General features: G+C 44.0%; 1 protein-coding gene across 1 annotated transcript in view; it reads left to right on the forward strand.

Moving 5' to 3' along the window:
• DNAH10 (dynein axonemal heavy chain 10) overlaps nt 1–23,691 on the forward strand; it is a 2,725,177-nt gene that overhangs the window by 1,152,719 nt on the left and 1,548,767 nt on the right. Inside the window, exon 30 of the mRNA XM_069619694.1 lies at nt 6,430–6,653. Within this exon, the coding sequence (XP_069475795.1) occupies nt 6,430–6,653 (224 nt within the window). The remainder of the gene's footprint in view (nt 1–6,429; nt 6,654–23,691) is intronic.

Raw genomic sequence — 23,691 nt, forward strand, 5'->3', positions numbered from 1 at the left:
ATTGTCTAGCTACAATCCATCCTGAAAGTCTCGCCACTTACAGAATCCACCCTCAGGCTTCAAGTACAGAGCTAACACCTGGGACTGAGACGTAAGGATAAGATACCCAGAGAACCATGTGAAACAGAGTAGGAATCTTTAAAACCTGGGTCTGAGAACTCTGGAGCAGAACTGCTGAGACCTGTGGTTAATAGGGTGCGTGAACCCCTTAAAACCTTGGACTGTGAGCATATGACTTGGCTTTCACCAGAGGTTGCTACTGTGATCCCTGGCTCTGTCCCTCTGCACTTGCAACCCTTGGCTCGGCATTGTAGTGGCAGCACTAAACAAATGAAAACATGCTCTCAAAGCAGTGCTGTTAATTTGTTGAGATACGTTAACAGCAGAAATCTCGTATTTCCCAATGCTGCCAATTAAGTCATTGTTCGTGTTGCAAAATAACAATAATAGGCTGGACTGATCAATGTGGATTGCTTCCCACAAATCTGAGAGGCAACAACTGCTCTTACAAAAAATAACTTGATTGAAGGAAAACATTTTCATATCTGTAGTGCAATTATACAATTAAGAAATTACTATTTCAAAAGTAGTATGTTATTTTACAATATCTGACCCTCTATGTTTCTGTCTTTGCTTCTTACTAATTCTTCCCTCATTCTACCCAGTGTCCTTTCTTCCTTCTCATTTCCTTATTTCATCTTTTTCTTCTTCCTTCCTCTTTGATTATTTTGTTCTTTCTTTCATTTGTTTATTCTTTTCTCATGTGTGCCTTTTTTCTATTTATCCATCTCCCTTCTCTTGCCTTCTTTTTCATTTCGTCATTCTATCTTGCAACACTTTCATCTTTCAATTTCCTTCTCTTTTATTTGTTGTTTCTTTCCTTCAGTTTTTCTTTCCTCCCTTCTTTCTTGTCTAGCAGACACAATCCTAATTGTCCTAATATTACTTAATGTTTGACACGGGCTAACCATTATGGTCTTCCTTTTCCTGTTGTGTAAAAACAAAACCAGTCCTGCTAGAAAAGGGTGGAAAAGGCCATTACTCACACCTGAATTTATTTCTAACAAATTCATTTTTGGCCGGGAGTAATTCTCTACTCTTTAGTCTTATTCAAAATGTAACTCGTATGTTTAATGATAATGCTCCAATACAAACCTTTAAGGAGAAAAATATCAAATCCATATTATAATAAAGCTCTTAGAAACTAAAAGAATCTCATCAGAAATATGTATAATTCACAGACAGAAAAACTCCAGCTGTAACTACAAAATACATATTTTAAATACAAATAAAATCATACTATACAAACATAATTTTTCAACTACAAATATTTTGAAACAACTCTTCGGCACTCTTATTTGAGTGAAAAACAGCCACTACTGATATCTACCCCAACTGTTTTACAGAAGCTAGGTGATCACAGAGCCATGTTCTATCATGAGAAAGTGGTTGATATCCATCAGGCTTTAGAAAAAGCAGTGTGATCACTAGACCAGGATGCTTACAATACCAAATGGGAAGGAATCAACTTTATTACACCATTAACCAAATTTGAATTATTGAATATAGATGATTTTAAATCAGCCCTAGCAAAGGCAAAAAAGTGAGTCACTTCATTATATTGCCCCCACGACTTTCCTGAAAATAATCAGTCCCAGCACACTTAGACTTATTATAAACAATAGTTTCGAACTGGGCCAGATTCCAACTGCTTGGAGTTGGTGATGCCTTTGCTGAAGAAAGCGACTTTAGGTCATAATGAACTGGCATATTTAAGAATAATTTGAAGACTCTCCTTTTGGGGTAACATTTTAGGATTGATTGCCACCTCTCAACTATTTTTTTTTTTTTTTTTTTTTAAACTCTTTATTTCTCATTTTCAACAATATTCAACAAGCAGTATCATCATCATAAGTCATTGAACTGCAAAATATACAATAGCAGGAAGCAATACAGCAGAATTTCATACCATGACCCCATATCCCACCATATCAAAATGTAAAATTAACTTAAAACCAAACCAGATATATCAAACAAATAACAGACAAACAAGACTACACAAAACAACCACATAAACAACACAATCCCCCCCCCTATATGTAAAGTACCTGAAAGTAAACCATTTCACTCCACTCTATAATTCAACCTAGCATTATCCATAAAGGTCATTAAAACTCTCCCACATTTCATCATAAAGTTCTGCCTTGTTTTGTTTACTAAACATAGTTTTTTCAAATCTTGATAAAGCTCTAACATCCAAAATCCACTCCTCCACTGTCGGCTTTTTCTGTGTCTTCCAGACCTTCAACACTTGTTTAACCGCCACCAACAAAACTTTACGCACCCCGCACAATATCACCCAACTTACATTACGCCCACCACCATACGACAGGAATATAACTGCTAAGGGATTGCGTGGGTAAACAACGTCCCAGACCTGATCAATCCTGTCAATAACCTCCCTCCAAAATCTTACCACCCTTTCACAATGCCACAACATATGTAACAGAGTACCCTGTTCTTTTCCACAACCCCAACACAAATCATCATCAACTAAACCCAATTTGCACATACGTGTTGGAGTCCAATATATACGTTGAAAAATGTAACCTCATTGATAATCACAGAGCTGGTTTCTAATATGGCAGAGGAACTAAAACGTTGTTGTTCTTCATAAGATGACATACACAGAATGGCAGATGCCGTGGCACTGATACTCTTGGATTTGCAGGCTGTCTTGTACACAATCAGGTCTTGCTTCTGTGGGCATCCGGGATGCTGTCTTACAATGGGTGAAATCTTTCTTGTCTGTCAGATTACAGACTGTAGTGCTGGGAGAATGTGAAACCAGAAACTATATAATGGAATGTCGAGTGCCTTAGGGCTTGGGGCTTGGTATTGTCACTGGCAGAATTTCTGCATAGGCATGGAATTAAGTCTATGCCTTCCCAGATGAAACACAGATTTCTTTGCTCATTGATGGTTATCAAATGGACATTGGATGCAGATGCTCCAGTTGCGTGACAGAAGGGATACATGCTAACAGGCTGAAGTTCAGCACTACAAAAACAGAAATCTTGGTATGTGGTTCAGCTAAAGCAGCAAATTATGTGTCAAATCCCAGATTTAGGTCCTTGTTCACAGCCAATATCTCTAATTATAAATCTTGGCCTGTTAAAAAAAAAAAAAAAAATGTTCTACCCAAAATTAATAAACTGACACAAGCCTGTTTCTTTCAACTAAAGATTCTAAAACACCTTCTCTCCCTTGTCCCCTTTTTAAATCAGGTGCTTTAGTCAATGCTTTTTCATACTCGCAAATTGTCTACTGTAAAATATTCTATGCCAGTCTACCTCAATAGCCAGCATGCGACTGCAAGGCATTTAAACCTTATTATTTTATAAAGGAGATAGATACAAAATGTGCACTAATTATCTCATCAACAAACCTCTAGGACCCTGATTACCCGGCACACTAAGTCCTGAAATTATAGACTGTATCCATTGATATATCAAAACTCATAGTGTACATTTGTTCAAAAATATATTCAGTGTTAAAATCTATATTGACCCAAAAACAAAACTCAGTGGATACACAAACTAATACATCAAAAGTTAATCTAAAACAACCTAACACAATTCGACAGACACAAATGACAATACACTAATACATTCAACATTCTAAATGTGTTATAAAAATTATTCCTGACATGTTTATGTTCTTCAAATTCCTCAAAGGGTGAACATTCTTCAGGGGTAACTCTGTCAAAACTGTAGACTTCTTCAACACCGTGTTAAGGGGGTCATTTCAAACATCACGTAATGGGGGCGGCTACGGCCCCTAATTCTTCCAACTTGTACGTTTAATTTTTTGAGAAGTCTGTCATATATCGTGCCACTAACACATTTGGCCATTTATTGAGGAAGTGGCTGCATTATATTGATGATGTTTTAATTGTTTGGGATGGTTCCTTAGAAGAAGTTAATAGCTTTGTAGACTCGTTGAACCAACAGAATCGGTTCTTGAAATTTACCAAATATATTAGTGATTGTGAAATACATTTTTTGGACGTCACCATTTTCCACTCCATGGGTGTGTTGAAAGTCAAACCATACAGCAAGACTACTGATACAAAATCTTTGCTCAACTATAGTAGTCATCATGCAAAACACATGAAAATGAACTTACCCTTTGGACAATTCCTGAGGTTAAAAAGGAATAGTAGCTCTAAGGAAGACTATAGTAAGAGCACAAATATTTTGACACAAAAATTGTTGGTCAAGGGTTATCCATCTAAAGTAATCAGGAATGCCTTGAAGAGGGCCTATAACAATTTCAACTAATAAACGCAAGCTCCACCACATTCAAACTTTACTAAAGTTGTTTTCATCCACTGGATGCATTAGACTGACTTGTCGAACTAAAATGTTAGTCAAATGTTTGTCAATCCTTTTTTTAAAAAGACTGAGAAACCTTTCTTCCTGTCACTAAATAGTATTGTCAGAGAAATCACATTTAAGCCCATCATTTGACTGGTAGCACAGTCTTTGCATTCCTTTAACCTGGAATAAGATAATGGTTAGAAGTATTAACTTTGGAAGCACAACAGTTTGCACTGTAATTATTGTGTTCCTGTTAGTTATTACACTCTCAATTAGTTGTGTCTCCTCCTTAATGTCCACAGAATCCGCACTGGTAACACGACACTCCCCATCAAGCTACTCAAAGTGGCCAGTGACCTCTTTCCCCCATGCTTTCAGCCATCTCACTGGATCCTCAAGTCACCAGAAATGACCTCTACCACCTTTGCCTGGGGCATAATTGAAGGCCATGACTTGGCCCCCACCTCTCAACATAAGTCACTATTGACCATGGTTTATGACCACTTTTCCTGCCATATGGACTTCTGCTATGCCCCGGTCCCCGCAAGCTACACAGAGTAACCAGTGGTTTTAGCCTGTGGATGTTTTACCTTGGCCACCTTAGGGGGAATCGCAGGTCTGCGGCTACTACTAGTCCAGCTGACACGTTCTATACGTTCAACCTGGGTCTGCGTTCATGTGTGTTGGATCAAAGTTTTACTACTCTGGGGTCTGCGAACAGTGGCAGTTGATTGGAAAAAGTTTCCCGGTAGCAAACCAATCTGACTGGATGTTTTTCAACTGGTTGCCCCATTTGAACATATGCAGACTTTTTGTGCAAACATCAAACACTAATTGGCCACTCACGACACTGAAAACAGCATTGTGGGTACATGAACAGTTTGCGTGAACTCTGATATCACTATTGGTATTTTGGACGCTTTTGAGATGGTTTAAAGTAAACTGATGTTTGAATATCTATTTGTATTTATTTATGTATTGGGTATTTGTAATGGGCCTAAACACCAAGGTGTATTGATCAAACAAGTGCAAGCGTGCATCTGGGACCAGATGGCCGCTCCTTGTCACAGTTTGATGCAGATCCATAGAACGGTTCGAGCTTTACGTGAAAACAAAATCTTACCTATGATGCATTACTGTATGGGAAATGCAGTTTCTGGGTCCCACCTAAAACTATTACCCTTGACAGAACCTCACCATACTTTCCAGAAGTTTAGTATGGCAAGCAAATGATATTTCTTTTAAACATGAAAATATTTATTGAAAGCAGGAAGTTGAGTGGGATTGTATCATAATAAGACATACTTCCTTTATGAAAGTCAGTAGGTGGTACTTAGTGAAGACTTTTTTTCATTTCAAACAGCAGATCTTGAAAGCATTTTGTTCATGGGAGTAGTGGTGTTCCAAAAATGTTCTTTACAGGTTGCCTGCTCACTCTGGAATGCACAGATTGTTAATAGTTGTATTTTTTTTTAACTTTCCATGTGAAAGTTTTCAATTGGTAGGAATCCACAAATTATTGGAATTATGCCTTTCTGGTGCATTGTATAATAATATTAATATTATTGTGAATAATAAAATAATTCAAGGATCACAGTGAATTATGGGTTGTGAAATTGTTCAGTGAAGTTGAGATAAAAAATGTCATAAAGTCTAAAATATTGGCAAGCATCGACATTAAGACCCTAATACAAATAGAAAAACCCTGATATAAGTGATATGAATGAACGATAAAAAAAGTTTCTTTTTTTTTGTTTGTTTATTAACCCAATTTGGGTTTTTTACAAAATCGATGTGCGAAAGTTTCTAATGTAGCGAAATGCTGATGTAAAAGTGATCAGGACGTTTTAGCTTATCCCTTAATCATATATAGTTCCAGTTTTTATTTGAGTATTACTTCAGAGTGTAACTAGGAGTACTAAATAATACCTTTGAATACACTTTTCCTCACAGTGCTTTAAGTAAATATTTCATCCAGTCTTGTATTATTGAATTGAGGCTACACTCCTTTTTGTGATGTTGGTTTAATGCTGTCTTGTGTGTTTAGATGTATGACAATATAGCATCCCTGAAGTTTCAAGAAGGGGAAAGTGGTGGAACAGTGGCCACTGCAATGGTATCGGCTGAAGGAGAAGTGATGGTCTTCCGCCAGATCATACCAGCTGAAGGACGAGTTGAAGACTGGATGACTGCTGTCTTACAGGAAATGAGAAGAACCAATAGACTTATCACCAAAGAAGCCATCTTTAGATATTGTGAAGATAAAACCAGGTATAGCTATACTGAACTAAATGAACTCTTGAGTTAAATGCAGGTGTTCAGAAAGGGGTGCCTAGCAACACCATGTGAAGGTCTATTAAACAATAGGTACTCTTAGATCCAGAGTCCACTCGGGGGATATGAGATGATTTGATTGATTGATTGATTTGAAAATGTAATCACACACTGGGCAAACCAAACCAGTTAGGCACAGGTGATGACTTACTAAACAGGAATTGGCAAAAAGGACATGTGACAGGGCTTTAAGTGAAAAGGTATGTTTGTAATACCTTTTAAATCAAACCCAGTCCCTGTAGAGAGCATATATATAGAGGATGTGTATTCCAAGGATGGGGCCCAAAGACGGAAAATCTGTGATCACCTCTCAATGTATTATTAGAAACAGGAATTAAAAATATTCACTTATTTTGGGGACAAAGTGGTGTTATGGGTTCTGTGAAGGCATCATGAAGTAGACACAGACAAATGAGTAGAGTTCTGGTATAGAAACCCTTATTAAACCAAAGATTCTTAGATTTCCAAGTGATAATAGTGGAGCCAGGTACCTAAAGAAAAAAGCAAGTTAAGTTATTTTTAACCAATTACCCCTGGATCGGGGTGCTTTTTTGGGCAGTATCAACCCGGGTCCAGGTTATAGGGCTGAGTGAAGGAGAGTTAAGTGATAGTGGCGGGTAGAAGCAGCATGATGTGGGGCAATTAGGACATGGCAGGTAAATCAGAGGGCCATGAGGCCTGCTAAGCTGAGGTCTCGGAGCTCCCTGATTGGCTGAATGCCACTTCCCAGCTTATTGAGTTTTATAGACCTGGTCCAAAGGACGTACTAACTGTTATGAGCACAGAAGGCCAAGTTAAGTCTGAGTGCAGCAAGTGTAATAGGCCCATAAGGACTGGTATGGCTTGAGGCGAGGGTCTATAAAGTAAAGAAAGGGCATAACTGGTGGATACGAGTAATGCGTTTGCATGCCTATACAACAACCAGGTTAGTGCTCTCTATTTTTGTGGGTAATGCCCACTACATGTTTGCTATTTACAATAAAATGATTATGCATGGAGCTGTTGGTAGTAGATACATTCTCCTTGGCAGTCATGGTGAATTTGTGGTGGGTGCGCTCTACGTTGCCTGTAGGCTTGAAATGTGTCATGCTGAACAGTTTTAGGGCTTTTCTGGTTCGTATAGCATGCAGAGTGTTCATTATCAAGACAACACAATTTATTCCAGTGCTATAATAAGCAATATTGACTCCTTACCCACTTCAGCACTAATGATGAGATGTCTGATGTGCTTTGCCCAACTTATGGCACTGTAGCATCAGTGTTTACTCCCGAAAATCAGTAAATTATTCCCGTTTAAAAAAGGAGTAAAAATACTGCCACCAATAAATGGCAAACAGACACTGAAGTGTATGTTACCTGCTTTTAAATAGTCAAATCCTTGAAAATGTTTTGATCAGCGAGGAGCTATAATGTTATTGCTGCATGATCCAAAGAAGAGGTTTTAGGTAATACCTCTTTTTATTTGCATGAAATAATTGCTTTGAATTTATAAAGCACTTCTGCCAGAATGCAGTAAAACAGAGTTAAATAACTATATCAAAATCACATGATAACAAAGGACAATCAACACAAAGCTAAACTTTAGTTTGGAGGAGAAGATAAGATATGTTTTCACAGAGGAGTGAAACAAAGCAAGAGCTGGTAAAGAATATCAAGGAGGTGGAGCAAAGAGAGAAATGATAACTAAGCAGGATTGAATAAAAGGAGTGCGGGGGACAGCAAGAATAAAATGGGAAGAGGAGGGAAGCGTGCGGCTAGGACAATACACAGAGATGAGAGACAAGAGATATGGGAGGTGCAAGGCCATGGAAGCATTTATGCACAAAACATAAAGTGAAATTGGGAGACCACAAGGGGGTGTGAGAAACCAGAAGGTGTCTCATCCACTAGTGCCCAAGGATCTGTCATCCAGGTGGCCAGGACACGGCCACCGCTTTTGGATCCTGTTCCTGGGGGTGGACCAGTGTGGGAGGATCACCTGGGTGATGGGTCTTCGGGGAGTGGGACACTAGATGGAGAGATGCAGTATCCCCTTGTTAGGCAGAAACCTGTGCAGTTCCCTCTGGGACCACTGCAAAAGATTTAAGACTACAGGTGTTTGGCAGTAAACCCACTTGGTAGCAGTCTGTACCACACAGATTCACTTGGTAGCTGTTGCTGAGCAGTCAGACTTCCCTCAAGAAGAGTTAGGCAGTATACAGAGTATTCACAATAGGTCAAAAGAACACAGTAGAACAAGTAAACACTGACCAGGGCATGGTGTAAAAGAGATATCATTATTTACTTAAAACCACATCTAGAAAAACACGCTTGCACTAATAGTAAGCAATTCAAAAACACGGTCACCAAAAGATATACACTCCCTTAGAAGAATATTAGACAAGTCTTAAGTAAAGCCCCACTTATTTTCAGACAGCGGTGAGCGCTTAACGTAGATGGCACTCTAATAATTCATTTTAAAAGGGAGAGAAAAGCAGAGAATACATTGAAACAGATCCCAACACTTTTTCACGAATACAACAAGAGAGGAAGGCAAAGTAACACCGTGAGTTTAGAGTCAGTAGGCCGGATCCACTTTAAGAGGATCAAAACGAAATGTGTCCAAGGTCACACGGTTGCAGTGCACAAAAGTCTTGTAAAGGTTCAAAAAAGAGTTGGAGCAAAGAAAGGGACCAGTTAGAGGGTCAAGGCGGCCAGCCCAGTCCAGAAGGTTAAGGAGTTATTATTACCTTGTAGCAATCTTTAGAAAGGGAGGCCTGGCGGACACGGTACCTTAAAGTGGTCAGAATACTCCAGAGGGGGCAGTTGTTCCTGGCAGCGGATGCAAGTCGGTGATTCATCCGGGGGAAGAGAGGATCTCGTCGGGGAGGAAGACAGGAGTCCGTTGCACTGCCAGGGAAGAAACCAGCCGCGGAGTTCTCAGTTAAAAGGAACGGTCCTTTAGTTCGCGGTCCAGTGGTAAGTGGCTATCCAGTTGCCGGGGTGCTTGGCACGGGCAATTCGACCACAAGCCGGTCTAGGGTGCGAAGAGAAGGTAAACTGGTTGTGCCCACCAGTCAGGGAAGAAGCCTCTCCAGCCGGGAGATCTTCTCTGTCGTCGGGAAGTGGTGAGTCGGTTCCGCAGGGCTACACCGGTGGTGTCGTCGTGGTAGGTCGGCTCAGCTTCTCCCTCGTCGGATTCTCAGGTCCTGTGGCGACTTCTGAAGTTCCAGTCCCCAAAGCCCTGCTTTTATGCAGCACACCCCCATTCACTCAGCCTAGCTGTCAATCAAACATGCTAAGTGGTGAGCCGGCCGGCTCACCACTTGGGCCAATCACACAAGAGTGCGACTTGAGTTACCATGATAACTCAGTCCAGGGTGCCTAAACCCCCTCCCACACCCCCTGTGGTACCCAGACAGAGTGGCACCACTTTTGGAGGCTTCTGCGGAGAAGCCCGCCAAAAAGTGGAACAAAGGGCTTAACTTGGGTTGGAGTCACAGAAGAGAACACAAACGCCATTTTAGAATCGAGTCCTGGCAAAAAATACCAACCGGCGAATTAATATAAAATAAAAAACCGGCGGTATGTTCGAGGCTACGAGAATTAAATAATTAAAGTTGGTAGCCTCGAACAATGGGAAAATCCCATAGCAATATATTCACGGTCGAATATAAAACGTAGTATCCACTGCCACCAGCCAAAACTCGATCAGGGGGCACGGAGACGTGCCCCCTCGACTAACAGACCCCGGGCTAATCGAATTGCCCCGACCAGTACGTCCACAATATGATGGTTTGTACTGGTTTCTGTTAATAATTTAGGACTAGTAAAGCCAATGGTGACTTTACATGCCCTGGAGACAGTAGTCAGTCCCAGGGTATGGAGTCTATGGTGGGGTATCACTATGACACCCCTGTGTTACTGCACGGAGGGTGCTGTGTAACACACATAGAAACAAACACATGAGACCCTATGGAGTAAAGGACCCCATAGCCAATAAAACACATTAGCAGTCAAAGGAACACCATAAATCATGTCCAAGAGTGGGAGAAAAAGAGTCTCACTCTTGGCAGGAGAAAAAAACAAACTCCAGAAATCCAGCAAAGCTGCTGGGGGACTCACTAGGTTAGGAAATTCAGCCTAAAGAGAGAATTCTCCCTAACACCCCTTCCCTATAACACCTTTAACCCATCCTACCAGGTAGGATATTTAGGAACTGTACCCCCATCCCCTTTTACAACATGAACACTTTCACATGGACAGCCCCCTATGGGAGAAAACAGACTAACACCCGAGCAGTATACCTGACGTGTCCCAACACCATGGTCAGGTAACGTCAGGCAATTACTGACCATCACACACACCTGACTTCCACTAAGCTTCCCCACACGGATAAAAGTTGGAGCATGAGAGAACACTCTGAGCGAGGCAAAGCACACGAGGAAACAGCAGTTTCAGGACGGCAGCTGAACGATAGAGGAATGACGGCGAAACAGAAGGGGATTGCAAGGAGGGAAGTTCCCTTGACCTTTTCGACAAGGAACCGTTTTTCCCGAAACCTCGAGAATAGAAAGTGTAAGACCAGGAAACCAGGCTGAAGAAACCTGCATTGTATGTCGGAGGTGCCTGGGGCCCTCCTGCATCAATAATCAAGATGGGGAGAAGCGCCAGCCGCCGTGGTACTGTCCTTGACTCCAAGAACAAAGCAGCGTCAGTGAAATCAACACAGCCAGTGAATTGGGGGAGACCGATACAAGACCGGTCTGTGTTGAAGCCAAGGTTGCAAGCAGCAACATTTTATGGCAAGCGCTAAAACAAACATTGTTAAAACGCGTGCCATAAGAGACACAAGTAAAGTTGAACTGCTGATGAGTGATTGAACTTTAAATGTAAGATACCTTATCTTTGACAGAATGGTCCGGCACTGGGCGGGTGCTCCGTCGAAAGTCTCTGTAAGGTACCAGCTGAGAATTGGCAAAGTGAAAGTAAGAATAGGTAATATCAAGAAGAGAACGAATAATTGTGAATCGAAGTGGTCCTGCGACGGGTGAAGCAAACTCCTGCGCACAGTTGAAAATCTTTGATTTTGATCAAGTAAATTTGGTCCGAGCCTGGCGGGGGGAGACCAATTGAACATTTTGTGTCAAAGTGGGTCTGAGCCCGGCGGAGCGGGACCCGGGGTGAACAGTAAATCACCCGAGAAGTTGTATGTGTGAAATCCTAAGAAGAAAGGAACTATAATGTTTGTTGTGTTGCATCAGGCCCTCTGAAATAAGAGACCTTGAATGGCAAAGAGACTTTAGCACAGAAGCCCCTGATGTGTGTTTTTTTTTGTGAACTTGTGAACTGCATCCTCGTGCTAGAGAAGCCAGAGAGTGTGCTAAGCTCGAGTTTACCGCCTTGTCCCGTGCTGAAAACGTGGGGAAGGGAAGCCAATGGCTTGCATATCCTGACATATAATTTTTTTAGCACTTTTCTTTTACATAACATTGGTCTCACACTATTTGTATTTAGCAGTAAGGATTGGCAATAGGTGTATTAGTATAGGCACTTTTATTTTGACAGACTCGACTCGGACTGCGTTATTATTATTTGATGGTCGTAGCTTGCTCCCATCTTTAGATTTAGGATTAGATGGGCATTTTACAAAGCTAATTGAAGTTCACAGTAAACACCCTTGAACTGTGATCACTTGTGTCTGTCTTACTGTTTGATACCATGCCTGCCTACACATGGTGTCAGGATGGGATATAACACAATTGACACAAATTGAGAATCCATGCTCATAATTGTTGTACCACCAGAAGTGGAAAACAGAATTGTTTAACTCCTTGACTCCGATCGTGTATCGCCTCTTAAAGAGCTTTTGTTCTCTCGGCGCCACATCCCAAGTGGTTAACAAGACTGTTTTTTTAAAACCCAGCTGTTATTAGATACCCTTCCACTGTCCCACTATAACATCCAACAGTGGGATCAAATAATCTTGAAGATACGACCAGCGCACACCTTCATTGGACTCAGCACTTTGAATCCCCCTTGTCCTGAAGCTTTTCTTTTTGGTACCAAGTCAGTTTCGGTCCCTGGTCTATCAGGTTTGGAAATCAACCTATCTAGATCTTCCCCTCTGTCGGAATTAGACTCAGAAGAGTCAGACGACTTTGAAACTCTATCAGAGGGAGTCGAGACCTGTTTCTTTTCTGACTCAGAAAATACAACAGAAGGAACCCTTACCCCGCTTGAAGACATGGCCGACCTGGCGGCCATCATAGCCCAGCTGGCCACCCATCAGATTCAGGCCAAAGCTAGGTTTCAAGAGAATTGAATGAAATTGGTCGAGTTACAGGCAAGACCCCTGCTACCTCAAGGGATACTACAGCCATACCGAGAGGGCAAATACATAGGGAATTTCTTCCTGAATTTCGAGTGATTAGCCCAGCAATTAGGATGGGCAGAAAATCTAATTTTGTTTTTATTTAGGGTCTCTACTGAAAGGTGAGCTACAGACTGCTCACCCACTACTCAACCTTGCCCATGGGGCTGCCCTTATATCCATAAAAGAGCAGCTTCTAAAAAGGGTAGGGCAAACCTGTAAATTCTATCGGCAAAAATGAAGGGACATTAGAGTAAACCCTGTAGAAACCCTCCTTGAATTGGGAGAACAAATTAAAACAGTCACCGTTTGGATTAATAACAAAACATGGAAGAATTGGTAGAAATTGTTATCCTAGAACAATTTACCAATTCTTTACCACCCTTTTGCAAAAGGAAGTACAGCAGTTAAATCGACCCACCTTAGCTATGACTATTGAGACGGCCTAAAAGCACTTGGATGCAGTCATACACTTCCACCCGATACACCGAAGTGAGGAGCGGAAAGATCACAAACTTACACATCGTTCCCAACCCCAGGTATTAGATAGAGGAGGAGAATCCTATAAATCCAAGGAATGTATACCGAAAGAAAAAATGGAAGTTAAAAAACCTGATCGAAGGGTAGAGAGGAAAGCAAAAGAGAAGTACTTAGAGGAATCAATCCATCCCCTCCTATCTGCTTTACGTGTAGAGAAACTGGCCATCTGGCCAGAAACTGTCCTAAAAATCTAAAGGAAGAACCCGTGGTAAATAGGCCATCCAAAAGGGGAAGAGTGGGAAGAACACAGAGAAGATCGTGAAACCTTTAGCATATGTTTATATCAGTCTCCCACTGACTTTACGTATGAAAAAGCCATGATAAATGGAAAACAAGTAAAAGCATTAATCGACTTGGGTAGCAAACAGACCGCCATAAGGGCAAATTTAGTTGCAACAACAGACCTCAAGAATGCCACTCTAGTTAGAGTTACACGTGTACACAGGGATAACGAAATATACCCCAAGATACCTGTGTACATGAACATCAGGGGGGAGTCATATATAGTATTTTCGGCCATCATTCCTGGGCTCCCTGAAGAAGTCATTGTGGCAAGGGATTTCCCTGCATTCTCCACTCTCTTGCAGGAACTTTCAACTCCCCATAGGGAATTTATACTCCAAAACTATTGGCACTCTGTTACTCCCAAACCCCTCCAGTGTTGGAATGGATGGAGACAGAACCTCATGAGACTACCATTTTCCAAGAATCTTCTACGAGACATAGGGAGCATCAAATTCCAGCATCAACCTCTTCAATGCCAGTTTATGTGGTACATCCGGGAGTCAAATAGAAACATCTCGGCCCTACCACAACAGAGGCAAAGAAACCTGTGGAATATGCAAGAATCATTGGATATATTTGCCTCCTGTTCTATCCAGGGTCTTCAAATTGAAGAACCTAGGCAAGATAGCTCAGCGGGTTGCATAGGGGAAGGGTTTGTGAGAAACCAGAAGGTGTCTCATCCACTAGTCCCAGAGGGTCTATTATCCAGGTGGCCAGAACACAGCCATCGCTTTTGGATCCAGTTCCTGCGGGTGGACCAGTGCGGGAGGATCGCCTGGGTGAGGGGTTTTCAGGAGTGGGACACCGGATAGTGAGACGCGATATCCCCTTCCCTATAACACCTTTACTCCATCCTACCAGGTACAATATTTAGGAACTCTCCCCCTACCCCCTTTTACAACGCAAACACTTTCACACGGACCAGCCCGCTATGAGAGAAAACAGATTAATAGCCGGACAGTAAACCTGACATGTCCCAACACCATGGACAGGCAATTACTGACCATCACACACACACACCTGACTTCCATTAAGCTTCCCCACACTGATAAAAGGCACAGCACGAGAGCACACTCTGAGAGAGGCAAAGCACATGAGGAAACAGCAGTTTCTGGATGGCAGCTGAATGAGGGAGGAAAGATGGCAAAAGAGAAGGGTTTGCAAGCAGGGAAGTTCCTTTGACCTTTTTGACAAGGAACCGTTACTTTCCTGAAACCTTCAAAATAGAAAGCATAGACCAAGAGCCCAGGCTGAAGAATCCTGCATTGTGTGTCGGAGGTACCCAGGGCCCTCCCGTGTCAATAATCAAGGCGGGGAGAAGCGCCAGCCGCTGTGGTACTGTCTGTGGCTCCAAGAACAAAGCAGCATCAGTGAAATCAACACAGCCAGTGAGCTGGGGAGACCGATTCAAGACTGGTCTGTGTTGAAGCCCAGGTTGCAAGCAGCAACATCGTATGGTGAGCGCTGGAACAAACATTGTTAAAACATGTGTGCTAAGAGACGCAATTAAGGTTGAACTGCTGATGAGTGAATTAACTTTAACAGCAAGATACCATACCTTTGACAGAGTGGTCTGGCACCGCGTGGGTGCTCAGTTGAAAGTCTCTGTAAGGTGGTATCCAGCGGAGAATTGGCAGAGTGAAAGTAAGAAAAGGTTCTATCAAGAAGAGAACGTATAATTGTGAGTCGAAGTGGTCCTGCGACGGGTCAAGCTAAATCCTATGCACAGTCGAAAGTCTTTGATTTTAATAAAGTGGATACATTTCGTCCGAGCGCGATGGAGGGAGACCAATTGAAGATTTTGCCTCAAACTGGGTCTGAGCCCAGCAGACGGGAACCCGGGGTGAACCGTAAAATCATCCGAGAAGTTGTATGCGTGAAATCCTAATAAGAAAGGAACTTTAACGTTTGTTATGTTACACCAGGCCCTCTGAAATAAGAGACTTTCAATGGCAAAGAGACTTTTGATGTGGAGTTTTTTGTTGGTGTGAACTGCATCCTCGTGCCAGAGAAGTCAGTGAGTGTCCTAAACTCGAGTGTGCCACCTTGTCCCGTGCTGAAAATGTGGGGAAGCGAAACTAACTGCTTGAATATCATGATTTATCATTTCTTGCACACTTTTTTTTGTATAACATTGTTTCCCACACTACATGCCTTCCTTACAAGGGTGCGGAGCAAGATGGCCGTGTAAAACCAGAGGTCTGCACCTCGTTGACTTTTATGGCAAAGCTTTCACCCCCAACCACCATAAGAGCGGTCCTGCAAGCACAAGTGGGGGGAGAAGCACCCATTGATGACTTCTGCTGAATTTGGAGGTCGGGAAAGCGTAGAGTGTCGCGGGAGGCGTCCTGGCCCGTGCGGTCCACCATCAGTTATAGGCGGGCGGGAGCCTCCATGACAGGTGAGCGCAACAGAGGCAAAGCTGCCCGGGGTGTTGGGTGGGACCGTTCACCTCCAAAATGGCTGTGCCAGTGAGTGCAGAGCTAGTGCAGCCCTGCCCGCGGCAGACCAGCTGAGCAGGCAGTGGGCACCCAGAGGAGGTTGGGGACAGGACACGAGGCTCCGACCTTATGCAGGAGAATGGAGGCAGCCAGGGCATCATTAACAGGCAGCGGGGGAACCGACATGAGAAGGCACGGCACACTGATTTGACCCATTGCAACAGGGACAGCTGGAACGTGGTAGGCACAATATGAGAAGGTAGAGTGCCTGTCTCATGTGAAGGGAGTCGTCTGGGAGGCCTGGAAGGCAAAGGAGGGGGTGGCAGCCCAGTGCATGTAACAGAGTGGCAACAGCTGTGTGATAAATCCAGGGAACCTGCAGGCAGTGTTCTGGCTTGATCCATGTGGCACTGAGGAGGCTCATGCACTGTGAAGGAGTGGAGTGGTAGGAAGCCGGGTGGTGTGGATTTGGATACCGCACCATACTGTATTTTAAGAGGCTTGAAGGTGTTGGACTGGCCTGGATCATAGGCTGGGCATGTGGCTGGGGGTGTGCTTGAGGCCTGAGGTATTTTCGAACCCTGCAGGGGTGCCACCCTGTTTGCACTGGGGTGACTTGGAAACGATGTGGGAGGAGCCACCCATGCCTGGACCACTGGGGAGTGGGGCAACACAGCAGAGAAGCAGTAGCCCCCTTGGGTGGTTCCATTGGGATGACATAGATGGTGGGCAGCAGTACAGGGAAGTCCCCCACCCGTCCAGGCTTGTGGTGGGACTGGAGGGCACACGCTGTTGGTAGCAGCAGTGGTACCTTGCTGGAGGCCGCTGGACTGTACGCCGGCTACAGGGACCTTAACCTTAGGAAATTGATCAGGTTGCGGAGCGTGGTGCACTCCCCCCCTCCGCTATCTACTGGTGACCTAAAAGTGCAGGGCAGTGCTTGAGGGGGCCATGGCAGCGGGCGGCTTGGGAAATTTGCAACAGGAAGTGCAAACCTCTCTGGGTGCCATTAAGGTCTCTAAGATGGAACGCAGCTGAAGACCCTAGAGCACAACCAAAGAGCAGCAGATATATCGGAGGTGTGCCTGCATGTGTGGGAAAAAGAGCTTGAAGCCAGGAAAAGAGAGATGAGGAGCAAACTGGATGATGTGGAGAACAGAGAAAGGAACAATTTAAGGATGTTGGGGGGCGGGGCTCTGGAGCTCCTGCTGGGTCGAGTGCTGCAGAAACTTATGGGTGAGACATTTGACAGAGAAATCCGCTTCGACAGGCTCCTGAGATGATTCCTGCAGAGTCATCACTGAACCCCTGCCTAGAGTCTCCTCCCAAGTGGCCAGGGAAAGGCAGACGCTACATGATCCTAACCCTGGGGGTGGAATTAGGAGGGAGGTTCACATGGGAGGCAAAGGCTGCAAAGGGAATGTGAGGACTCTGTCAGGGGAGATGCATTATTCATCCTCTCTTGAAGATGAGGTTTCCCTAATACCTGAATATTTAATGACATGTTGTGAAAGAAGGGCCTCCCCTCCCGGGTTTACCCAAGATGCCAAGTATGAGACTCCTTCTTGTAAATGTGAAAACGGTGTATATAAAGTACAGGAAGTTATTGCAGCTACTCTTAGTAGTTATGATTTTACCTTGTGTGTGAATTATAAACCCCAGAGAAAACTATTACTTCCTTTAAAACCTCCTTTTAAAAATACCTCCAATAAATCATTCAGACAAAGTGGATTTGAATGAAGTGAAAGCAACTACGAACACAAAGTAGAGGGGTTCAGAGTTACAAAACTGTAATGAGCGATCTAGTAGTTATAACGATCCACACTTGAGCGGAACCTTTAAACACTGAAAAGCCCTTCAGGTGCGGGCCATAAAGGAGAAGCATCAGGAGGTAGCAGAAGTCTGCGCCTATGCTTTCCTGATAGTGGGACGCCATGCAGAAAACGTGACAGAGATTCGGGGTGCCTGAAGGATGCAGAGGACGTGCCACGAGAAGCGCCAGCAATGCCAGCTGTCCCACAAGAGAGAATCTTTCTGTGTCCTGCATCTCACCCCGGTTGAGAGGTTTTCCCCGGTTGAGAGGTTTTCCCCGGAGGGCGTGTGGAGCTGTGTAAGCCCCACTGACAGCCTGCACAAGCAACAGAAGGTTGACCAGAGATGTCAAGACAGGGAAGTCCTGACGAGCAAAGAAGCAGAAGCAGTGAGTCAGAAGGCAACGCCAGAACATACCAGTGAGTTGGCCTGACATAGGTGACCCTGGGGGGCGCTCCGAAGTAGATTGCTGTATAGAAATTTACTTTTGAATACCGAACCTTTAAATTGAAGCAAAGTGAATGTAATTTCCCAAGAGGGAGATATCAAATAGAACATTGCAACCCTCATTGCCCAAACCAAAAGGGGGCAATATTCCAGCAAAGCGAATACAACTTACAATAAGTGGACTATTGTAACCCATATTTCCAATTGGTTTATAACTTTGATGTTTGAATGCATATGTTATTTTGTGGTGTTTAAACAGCCAAATCATTCCTGTATGATTTTATTGTATGCATGAGTGTGAGGGACAAATCTCTTTGGACATTAAGTCACTTTACTTTAGCCTTGGTTTGTTAGGTAGGGAAATCCTTGTTAGGTTAAGGAAAGATAGGCATTTGTTTCACCCTTTATTATTTAATAAATGGCGATTAGTGAGAAATTCACCTATGTGTCCGTCTCCCAGGAATGCCATTAAGGGTTTGCCAGGGGTCTCCCTTGCTACCCCTGAGGTCTCCCTTGCTACCCCTAAGGTCTCCTTTGCTACCCCAAAAAAAGAAATTAAAGAAAGGTTATATACATTGAGGCTCCTGGGCTGTGGCCAGCAGCATGTGGCTCTTTGTTTCTGGAGTGGCTGGTTTTCTGATACCTATAGTAATTAAGATAGCTCAATGGGTTGCACGTTCGCTGCTGCAATGTGTGTGTGATCTGCAGGTGGCAGGTTTGACTCCCGGCAAGATCAACTCAGCCTTTCATCCTGCTGAGGTTGATAAATGAGTACCAATGGAGGTTGGGTAATATTTTATGTATATTTGTTCTATATGAAGCACTTAAGCATAATAAGTTCTATGCACATCATTATCATTTGACCATCGTAGTCTGCTTGCATTCACAGTAATTTGGGCTGATATTAATGCTACATATGGTGATCCATTCTTGTATAAATGTATCTCACTTTACAGTGATATCGTAACCATATTTTTCATAGTGTACTTAGAAACAATGCTATGTGATGCCACTTCCTGTTTTGTCAAGGGGTGAAAGGTGTTCCATCGCTTCCGATTATGTCACTTTGGGGTAGGCTCAGTGATGTCATCAGAGGTCAAGGGTCTGTGATGTCACCTCTGCTACCCCTGGCATTTTGGTGAAATGACAACCCTGCTGTCTCCCGTGTCTGACTAATCACAGTCCACAGAGGAGCAGGTAACGGGCCTCGTCAGTGGTGGCTAAATGTCACTTCTATAGAGACAAGGAGGACATCTTGCGCTGGCGGAAATACATTGGGAAGGTGCCTCTGTGCAAATATTCCGGTATTTGTCAACCTACAAACTGGAACTAAGGAGGAAATGCAGGCCCCTAATGAAATGGCTTCACGAAGGAGGAGATAGATACCAGTGGTGGTTTTCCTTTGCCCTTATTCTTGAATACAATGGGAACAATACAAGCTTAATCAGGGGTAAGGGGCCGCAGAGCTGTTGGCAGAACTGCAGAAAGAGGGAGGAACGCAAGACCAGGAAGGCCAACGCAAGTTAAGGGAACGTTTTAGCAGTGCGTTTGCACAACCAAAGGGCCGTAAGAAAAACCCTGCTGTGAGGAAATCTCTGGAAACCCCAGGTGTCACAATCAAAAGCTCCAGTCTGAGGGAGCACTGCCGCAGTAAAATGTTATTTACTCTGTTTGGGAGGTAGAAATGTTGTAACAGTTTATCGGCGAGTTGTTTGGGGAAGTGGTCTCTACCCTGTCCTAGTGTCCCGGGGATTCGTGGGCAGCTCAGGAATGTATCGGGTAATATTATCCCCATAAATAATGTTGCCATACATATAGTCGCCAGGAAACGGCATAGGTGACATTATTTAGAGGGATAATATATGGGGTAAATGGGAGCAGGGGTTGCGTGGGTGTCCCTTGCTACATATAAAAAAATGTGGGGTTTTGTTACGCTCACCTGGCTCCCGCAGGGGTGTCGATCGGACCCGGACAGCTGCGACCTCCTCCAACGTGAAGCGTAGTGCAGAGATGACAGACTGGACTGGACCGTCTAATCTTGTCTGCTTGACCCGTAGAAGTATTCTCCTGCAAGTGGAGAAAGGGATTTAGCCACCCGTGGATTTTAGTAATGGCACCCCACTGTTCTCCCCACTAATCACCACCGATATTCACTTTCAGTAAGCTCACCTTATGTTTGTAAATGATGAACTCTCCATCCTGCGTGAAATGCAGGGGCACGTAGATACCAGTCACTTCACTGGTTTGAAGGTGTTGGAAGAGTTCCGGATGAATATTGACTCCGAGGTTCCAGGCGAGAACCCGTAAGTATAAAATTCAAAGAGTTCAATATGTCCGATGTTCACTCTTGTACATTCCTTTCTTGTGTTGCAGCTGGGTCCAAGGGAAGATTGTCTTGTGGCAGCTGATGGTGTTCAGGTAAGAGTCTGTATTACCCAACACTGTCCGCCAAATTGTGCGTGTGTTTAAATTGCTGGTTTCTCTCTCCTTACAGGTACGGCGTAAGAAGTTGCGCTTTGTTACAGTATAATGCCTCCGGTTGTTAATCAGGTAAATTCTAGGTGGAGAGGTTGTATTTGTTGGCTCTCTCGGCTCACCTTATGTTTCTTTTGTCCCCTAGATGGTGGAATTCGGCAAAGAAAATGATGGAGGCTGCGCCGGATCGAAAAATGCTCTGAGGACTGGTGAGTATGGTGCGGCGCTGCAGCTGGCGATGCGACGCGTGTAGAATAATGTCTTTTTCAGTTCGAAGACGTGATGATCCGGAATTCAGGTAAGGATTGAAACAATATCTGTTTTCTAATCTTTCCTTCTTCTTTCTTCTATTGCTAGGAGCTCTGGATTCGAGACGGGAGTGGCTGAAGACTGGATGCTGACTGCAGGCACGGTGAGCGTCACGCTGCTGGATGCAGGATAACGCGAAGCATGTGCTGCTGTTCGGGCATGGTTTAAATAGCCTTCAAAGTAGTTCCAGGTAAGAAGTCTCTAGAACCACACCCTAGTAAAAAATAGTCCCTGAAGTAAAATAGTCCCATCCAGGCCTCATGTTGGCTTGGATTCATTTGCAGCATGGTCTGCATGAGGTGAGTAAAGTCTATGAGCCTGGCGCCTATTGCGCCAGGACTGATTTCTATTATGAGCCTGCGCCTAAGGGCCAGGACTGAACCCAGACAGCCCCCAGCCGGGGCTGCTGGGGTTTTATTAAATATCTGGATGCCTGCTCGGCATCCAGATGGGCTGATGGGCTTGATCCGGATGCCCGGGGGTAGGGTTCATGACAGGTTTGCAGGGGTGTCCCGCGCAGGTTCCATGTGCTAATATCACCACAAAAAAGGCACCATTCTTGTATGCCAATGTTTTTGCAGGGATATCATCACATGGAACCCTCAGGAAGGCGGGCATGGGTTCTCGGCTGGGTGGAACTACCCGAGGATGTTGATTGTTATTTGAGTTGTGGGGAGATGGCGGATTGATGAGGATTATATGCATTACAGTAACAGAGGAGCTAGCTTGACCATGGGAGGGGTCAAGGAGACAGTGTTTGTGGTTTGAGAATGACTAATTGGAAGGTAGCCACACTGAATGTGAAAAGGCTGATCTCCCTGAATAAGAGGTCCCTTACGGCGAACATGATCCGTAAAACTCGCATAGAGGTGTTGTTTTTACAGTCAACCCACCACAGGCAGGGAAGGGAACTTGCTTTAAAGGGGGTGGGAATTGGGAAAATGTACTGTGCTTCACATAAAACAAGGAAGAAGGGATGGGGATTGTTCTCTCACACTCTATGCAATTGAGGGAGGTCCAGGTTAGGCAGGGATTTGGGGGTCGATTTGTGGCAGTTAAGGGCCTTTTGGATGGGAGAAGGCTCACTTTAGCGTCCCTCTATGCTCCCAATCTGAACCAGCTGGTTTTTCTCCAGCAGGTCTTTCTGGTGGTGGAAGAGTGGTGTGAAGGATTGATGATGGTGGGAGGGGGATTGTAACCTGATTGCAGACCCGGTAGTGGATTGGTGGTCAGCCCGGGGATATGGAGTTAAAACAAAGGAAAGGGAACACAAGGCATTTGCCCAGCTGCTGCAGGACCACTTTTGGGTTGACGTGTGGAGGTCCAGGTTCCCCCAAGCAGGAGGTATACCATCTTCCCGCCCCCACATCAGACCTACACTAGGATTGACCTACTACTAATCCCACAGGAAGAGGAGGCAACGGTGGTGTTGACTAGCGTGGAAGCAGAGCACGAGCTGGTCACAGCGGAATGGCGGTTAGAGGAGGGGAGGACCGGACACCCCAATGGCGCTGTAATGACAGTTTCCTGAGGTATCCGGTATTTCTTTTATTTATTTATTTTATTAGTAATTTGTAATGCGCACTATACAACAGAATTGTGTTTCAGGGCGCATCAAGACTGGGGAATAGTGAAAAAATAAAAAACGTTCTTAAAAGGTCTTGTAACATTCCGAACGTGCAAGTGCTACAGAATGAGAGCAGGCAAGAGGAGGAGGAGGTGGAGTGCAGGAAGGGGTGCGGGGGGAGAAGACATAGAGTTCCAACTCGGTCGTGAGACGATTTGGAATGTGCAAGTGCTGGACAACAATCCTTCAATGCAACTTGCATCATTAATGGGGCAGCAAAATGCTGAGGGGAAACTGATGCAAGCTTATTAAAGAGTATGTGACACTCCAAGACCCTCCCTCCCCCCATAGAGTGTCACATACTCTATGCACCAGTTTTCCCTCAGCATTTTGCTGCCCCATTAATGAGGCCAGTTGCATTGAAGTTATGTAGCAGGCATGCCGCACTAAGCAGAACAAGCACCTGCCCACCAGGTCGAAATTTTTTATTTTTTATTACGTTTTTTATTCGAAATGGGGGGCTTTTTATTTTTCGGCATTATGTTTTTGATTTTTTTGACTTTCAAACTTTTTTTCGATTTTATGACTGCACACAATTTTGTGATGTCATCTTTGATGTCTGGGGTGTTAGTCTTAGCAGTGCACGGTGGTTGCGCAAGTCATGGTTTCTTAGCTTACCATAACTGGCGAATTTCAACGGTTTTTCGGTTTTGCTTGCAACCATAACGTCCCCTTAACAAAGTTTTT

This window comes from Ambystoma mexicanum, chromosome 10, assembly GCF_040938575.1.
Source record: "Ambystoma mexicanum isolate Mex_15411 chromosome 10, UKY_AmexF1_1, whole genome shotgun sequence".
In the NCBI taxonomy this organism is placed as follows: Eukaryota; Metazoa; Chordata; class Amphibia; order Caudata; family Ambystomatidae; genus Ambystoma; species Ambystoma mexicanum.